The sequence below is a fragment of the Fragaria vesca genome, linkage group LG6 (genome assembly GCF_000184155.1).
Source record: "Fragaria vesca subsp. vesca linkage group LG6, FraVesHawaii_1.0, whole genome shotgun sequence".
Lineage (NCBI taxonomy): Eukaryota > Viridiplantae > Streptophyta > Magnoliopsida > Rosales > Rosaceae > Fragaria > Fragaria vesca.
The window spans coordinates 23,940,557-23,947,361 of NC_020496.1; the positions used below are offsets into that span (position 1 = coordinate 23,940,557).

The 6,805-nt window shown below is 39.5% G+C and overlaps 1 protein-coding gene across 1 annotated transcript in view; it reads left to right on the top strand.

Annotated features, from left to right (window-relative positions):
- The first annotated feature begins 3,080 nt into the window (after nucleotides 1-3,080).
- LOC101313433 overlaps nucleotides 3,081-6,805 on the top strand; it is a 5,201-nt gene continuing 1,476 nt past the window's right edge. Inside the window, exons 1-4 of the mRNA XM_004303613.1 lie at nucleotides 3,081-3,550; nucleotides 3,636-3,698; nucleotides 3,980-4,123; nucleotides 4,665-4,934. Of these exons, the coding sequence (XP_004303661.1) occupies nucleotides 3,440-3,550; nucleotides 3,636-3,698; nucleotides 3,980-4,123; nucleotides 4,665-4,934 (588 nt within the window). The 5' untranslated portion in view covers nucleotides 3,081-3,439. The remainder of the gene's footprint in view (nucleotides 3,551-3,635; nucleotides 3,699-3,979; nucleotides 4,124-4,664; nucleotides 4,935-6,805) is intronic.

Sequence of the window (6,805 nt, forward strand, 5' to 3'; positions counted from 1 at the left end):
TGTTCTGTTATCAAGGTTCTCTGATATCCAGAGGCGTGGAAGTTGGCCTTTTCAATACTAGTGTAAAATTGTGACATAACATCAGTATACATTGACTCAAACATTAGATATCTATGTCTGTGGGTGCATGGATCTCTTGATCCAGGATAAGAAGAAGCAACTGAGATTGTTGGACGATATATGTGGGTGAGTATAGATTGTTTCCTTCCCTGTTTGGACCTTGCAATGAAACCATTCAGTCTGGTTGAAACTTAGAAAGAAAAGGATCCTAACTAAATGCCACCAGTTGGTGCTAGGAAATTAAAAAACAAGCTTAAGTCTGAGATCTGAAGAGAAAACATCCAGTTGTATAGAACGACACAAAATGAGATACGAGATGAATCAGTTTATTAGAGTTGGAGCAAACAAAGCAAAAGGCAAGGCAAGAAATTTCAACAAAAGATGATATATAGATTGCCAAGTAAGTGTTCAAGAACTATTACAAACGAAGGAAGCAGAGTGGAGAATCCCACATAGTTGCTTGAGCTACAGTAAATAAAAGATGATACATTTTAGTTCAGTAGCAGCACCAACTACATTACATATAGATAAGAAAGCAGCAAGCAGCTCATGGTGTTAATCTTCTTGTGTCGGCATGGCGTATCGGCAGAGGGGGCACAGGTGGCTGATCTCCAGGCACTGAACAATGCAATGTACATGAAAATGGTGTCGGCAGGCCAATACAGTAACGGGGAGCTGTTGTTGATCAAGAACTTCAAAATCCTCCAAGCAAATAGCACAGGAGGGCGAGCGTGTGACAATATCAGCGTCGAGTGTCACTGGCTGCAAACCCTCGATTGATGATGTGCTGGCCGGAATCCAATTGGGCCTATATTCTGCATCTTCAACGCGGTAGGTGTTGTCCCACACAGAGACTATAAGAGCTTCCACAGGGGACACGGCGGCCTCAACCATCTCGAACACCTTCTGAACAGCACCATGATGCTCATGTTTGGGCACACCCATTTCTGTCAGACGCTGGCAGAGGTAGAGTTCATAGCCCCTATCACTGCCGTTGTTGTTGGATAATCGCTGCTTCATATCAGAAAACTTGACCGCAAAAGTTGTTTGGGCTAGCTTGTTACAATCATAATTAAGTGGATCGCTTGCCACACGGTGCCATGAGCTTTTCTTGTAGAACTTCAATCTGATGAAAAGCTTGTCCTCCTCTACAGACCCTGTTAGAGTGATTGCCCTTTTCCGCACCGCATTGAAATAATAGAACTGGTGATATTCCATAATCGCTTTCGGATCTGATATGATCGCTTTCTGGGTATATATATATATACGAGGAGAAACCCTCAATTCTAATCCGTCTAGGACAGGGATTTATGGTTGAGGGAAATGATCGAGATATGAAATTCGATTCGGATTCTGGGTATATATATAGGAGAAACCCTCAATTCTAATCCGTTTAGGACAAGGTTTGAGGGTTGAGTGAATGATAGAGAATTAGAGATATGAAATTCGATTAGGGGAAAGTTGAGGAGAAACCGAGGAACCCTCGATCCATCTGACACAAGGATTTGAGACACCAAACTAGAGATTAGGATTGTTGAGACCGAGAAGAAAAAGTTGGGCCGATCTACCCCGCTATCGCCACTAATTGTTAGTAGAGGCCCAACACCGCTTCTTTTTGGAAGATAAAAGATTATAAAAAACAACATATACTATATGTGATTGCTTTGAGTATTTTTCATATTCGATTGCTTTTGTGACGTATACTGATAATCAAATTATTTCATTATATGACGTGTGGTTATGCCAGTGACGTAGCTAGAATTGTAAGTTAAGCCTATTTAAGATTTTTCTATATCATTCCATTAATATTTATGAATATTTAAGCCTATTTAAGATTTTTTTCAAAATTAAAAAGGGTCATTTCCGTCACTGGGTAACATATGGCATTGTTTGAATAAGTTTGTTGTTGCAGTCGCTGTGCATTTGAGTAAGCATGTACTGCAAATGGGCATGTACTCTCTCTCCCAAGCTTCCCTGCTCAATCCTTTTAGGAAATAACATGGGTGATCAGTATGATCATTTATGGGTAACAAACACTAATAAAAGATAGACAAGTGTCAACAATAATTATAAATAAACATGCCAAATACCCAAAACCCTCATGTTATGTCCTTAAATTGCAGTCAAGCCTTTTAAAATAGACACGTGTCCCATGTTCATTGGTTTTTGTCACCGAAGTCAGGTTCATCATTTTATTATGCTCTCATTTCCAACTAAGGACAAGATTCCAAATGAAAAACGTTGTCATTTTGACATCCTCTAACGCGGTTGGCGAGGACGGCAGAGTATCCCAAGTGGATCCAAGCAAGCCCAGTACAACCATCCGACGTCGTTCGACCTTGCAGCATGGACGTTCTCGACGAGGTGGAGTTTAATTTGCACTTTCTAGTTCATCTTTTAATTCCAATAGAAGTAAAATAGACAATAAAATTAAGGTTGTGAAATCCACACACCGTTTTTCTTTTTTTGGTAATTTAAATTTTATCTTTTAGTGACTTAAACTTTGTCTTTTTATGAATATGTTAACCAAAAAATGAAAAATGATGTGTGAATTATTGAATTTCAATAAGGGGGGTGTATTGTATTTGGATTCATACAGACTTATTTTAATCAACTGACTTTTTGAAAAGTTTACAGACTCTTTGAAAAGTTTATAGACTTTCACTGATTTCTTAAAACCATCAATTTTTAATCACAGACTTTCACTGATTCCATATACTTTCAAATTCCATAGACTTCTTTAAAACTTTTACTAATTCCATATACAATACACCCCCTTTTAAGGTGTGTGGATTTTATATCTCTAAAATTAATGGGGAGTACATTTTGTTATAGAGTCAAACACGACGACACGTGGCCGCAGCGAGCTACTGAACTATGAACAAGGTATAAAACGGTGCGTAGCATCAAAATGCTAAAACGCCGACGTTTTACTGAAATAAATGAGAAACCCAAATATAAAAGGGAACAACTAACCCAGAACTCCAGAAAAACAGGCAGAAAACAAAAAACCGAGACCCAGGTGATGATGATGCTAATTGAACAGGAGGGTGTTGGATGAAGAAAGGTTGATGAATAACAAAGCCTTTTTTGGTCCAATTCCATCTGTTTGTTCAATTTGCATGCTCTATTCTGCAGTAAGCCATTAACTATAGGAAATTAGGTGGGAAAGGTTTGATTGTTGTTCATCAAAGCCTTTCAAGTCCCACTCCCTACTTCTGCTTTTCTTCATTCTCTTATACGCCGTGTTCTGGGCTTTCATGTTTAGGCCCATATATATCTCAAAATCCCGTCGCCACTTTACTCACCCTTACCTCAAACGAGTTAGTTCCTCTTGCGAAAACCGTAAAAACTACTCTCATCTCTCTCATCTCTGAAAATGTCGAACTCTACTATCACCGCCGAAATTGTCGCCGATTCTGATCGCCGGCTATACTATTCCGACGACGATGATGCGACGATCCAAACCTCCGATTCTGCAACTGTAGTGGTAAGTCCCTAAGGTTTTCGATTTGATTCTCGCTGTGTTTTCTAGGGTTTTCGATTTGAATTTCGGTTTCTTTGTTTTGTTTTAGGTTCCGGCGACTTCTCCTGCTCCGTCGGAGACCGATGAAGTTTCCGACGAGCCGGCGGTTGTGGTATGTCCCTAAGATTTTCGATTTGATCTTGCTGTTTGTGTTGGTTAGGGTTTTCAATTTGATTGTCGGTGCTTCATCGTAATCTTTTAGATTCCGGCGCCTTCTGCTCCGTCGGTGACCGACTAATATTCCGACGAGCCGGCGGTTGTGGTATGTCCCTAAGATTATCGATTTGATCCTGCTGTTTGTGTTTGTTAGGGTTTTCAATTCGATTTGATCTCGCTGTTTGTGTTGGTTAGGGTTTTCAATTTGATTTTCGGTGTTTCTTCGTTATCTTTTAGATTCCGGCGTCTTCTGCTCCGTCGGTGACCGACGAGCCGGCGGCCGATACCGAGCCTTCCTCGTCGGTCGCCCAGTCCTCCTTGTCGCCGATGCAGATCTCTCCCATCCCCAATCTTCCTGCACAGATCTCTTGTACCTCTGAGGTACAATCTTTACCTTCTTTTTCATCCAATTTCTCAAAATTCAGGTCAAAATTTTCACTTTTTGATGCTTTAATCTGTTCTGTGATATTACTTTCAGCTCATATTGCTTTGCATTTTATAAAAGTTTTGACTTTTTTTGGGAAATAATGTTAAAAGTGTTGGTATAGATGATGGAAATGATATAATTTTCCAAGATAGTGGTCGGAAAAATCTGATCTTGATCAAAATATTGGACAATTTTGATGACGTAAACTTTTGGAGGTGGATGTTTTTTGTATTCAGGGTGTTATTTGGTGATCAAATCACTCTGCATATACTGGTGTTTTGTAAAATACAGGAAAACTTATTGTATGAAATCTCTATGGTTTAGCGGCTGATATTAAAAGTAACAGGAAGATTTCTCTTATTGATTTTGTGCTTGAATCTGTGCTAATCCTTTCATTATTCATATCGAACTATCATGGTTATTGCCCCCTGTGAAAAAATGTTGTATTTGGAACTATCATGGTTATTGCCTAATCTGCCTATTCACACTTTTCAGCGGCCCAATTTGCTTGTGCAGAGATCTCCAAGGCTCAATCTGCCTGTTCAAACTCCTCAGAGGCCCAATCTGCCTGTGCAGGGATATCCGAGGCTCAATCTGCCTGTTCACACTTCTCAGATGCCTAATCTGCCTATGCACACTTTTCAGCGGCCCAATCTGCTTGTGCAGAGATTTCCGAGATCTCCGAGGCTCAATCTGCCTGTTCAAACTCCTCAGAGGCACAATCTGCCTGTGCAGGGATCTCCGAGGCCCAATCTGCCTTCTGAGGTACTCTCAAATTTCATTATACTCTGTTCTCTTGATTATGTGCTTAAGATAGTTTCTTTATTAGAAGCAAGTCTGTTCTGCTTAGGAACTACAAGACTTAGGATGACCCCTATTACAGGAGGAAAAACTAGATAAAGAATCGAGCAGAAATATACAAGTGATTGCCTGCACCAATTATATAAGCAGCATAGCAGTGGGTGACAAATTAACGGAAAATATTAACCTGTTTGTTGACTTCAAAAAATAAAAATAAATAACCTGTTAGTCTTTGGGTTATCTTTGTATTGTTAGTCTACTGAACTGCTTCTCCTGTTTAGCTATGAACCTGTGTTATTAGTGGGAGGAGTTGTTTTTTATTTCTTTCTCTGTAATGGGTTCGGTTCCTTTGGGTCTGTGCTTTTATCAATGAAGTTTTAAAACCGAAACTAGACGAAAGACCCTTGACTGTTTGCTCTTCCTCATCTTGATTATTAACTGATTATGCATATATCCTTCCCACTTCGATTACCCCCCATGCATATTTTGAACTGTATAAGTGGATGGGACAAATATATAGCTGTTGTAGTCCATTCCTTTCTGTTTGGCATTATTGCTTATATCTAGTATAGCACTGCGTAGCCATTAGCTAGCTAGGCTCAACCTGCCTCCTGTGGCACAGCTGGTAACTCTTCCAATCCCAACAATGAAAATGTTAGTGTCTTGGGCCTTTCAGGGATGGGCTAGTTACCGGATCCCTATGCCTTAGCTATAGGTTCATCTTTGCATGATTAACTCTAAATTCTCAGCTATCAAATGAATTTCATTAAAAAGAAATTAACTCAAATGATAGACGTGCTTTGCTGGTTTCCAACTTTTGATGGCTCTTTCATTTGGGTTTAAGAAGGGGTGCTGAAATTTGCACTCCCTTTTTTACATTCTACACTCCCATTAGGCTTCTTTGACCAAATTACCTTCTACTTATTTGTCCTCTCTCTCTCTCTAATTTCTGGTGGAATTGGCATACAGTATCTATGATTTCAAAGCAATCTTTTATCTTGTTGAAGGAATTTAAAGCAGACCCTTTTAAATTGAAGAAGAAGAGAGACTCATAATGACCCAAAAGGCTATGAATGCAATTTTGAGAGGAATATCATCAATTCTCAAAATCAAAGCTTGAGTACTATTTAATCAAAGAGAAGCCTGTGAGGAAAATCAGTAAGAGAGAGAGCTAGAGAGGCATGTGAGGAAAAGAAAGAGGAAAATAAAAGAATTATTGGGTTTGGGTTTGGCTTCATATCTCAAAATCTGCAAAACCAGCAGAGCTGTAGAAACAATATCAAGCAATCAAGCACAGAAGACCAGGTTTTGTTTGATTTCTAGTCCAAGCAAGATGCATCCGACCCCGATTTCTATCATTGACACATCCTTTGAAACCCTAACCCTTCCTTCCACCGTCTTTCCTGACACTTGTATCAATTTGTTCCATCCTTCTTGATCATGATCATAACAATAGGATTAGCACTAGCCAAGGAACCAACACTTATTTGGCTCTGAACGGTCTGGTTCACCTAGCTGTGATCCTTTTAGTTTTGTGAAAGCCAACATATGAATGCATCGATATTGCAGTCCTGCAAACGTGTTATTCCTCCCAACGCCGGCTTCTGCTGCTACCAGCCTACCACTAGTAAACTCCCAGTTCTGTTTTCTGTTGTATTTAACCCATCCCACTTTTTTTTTTTGAATCTGAGCAAGACTTGTTATTTAATTCATTGTGCGTTTATGTTTTTAGGTTTTGAACTGATCAGATTTAGCGCTCCTCAGATTTTCAATCCGCTATCTTTAACAAACTTATTCTCTCATACTGAATATATGAGAGAGAGAGAGAGAGAGAG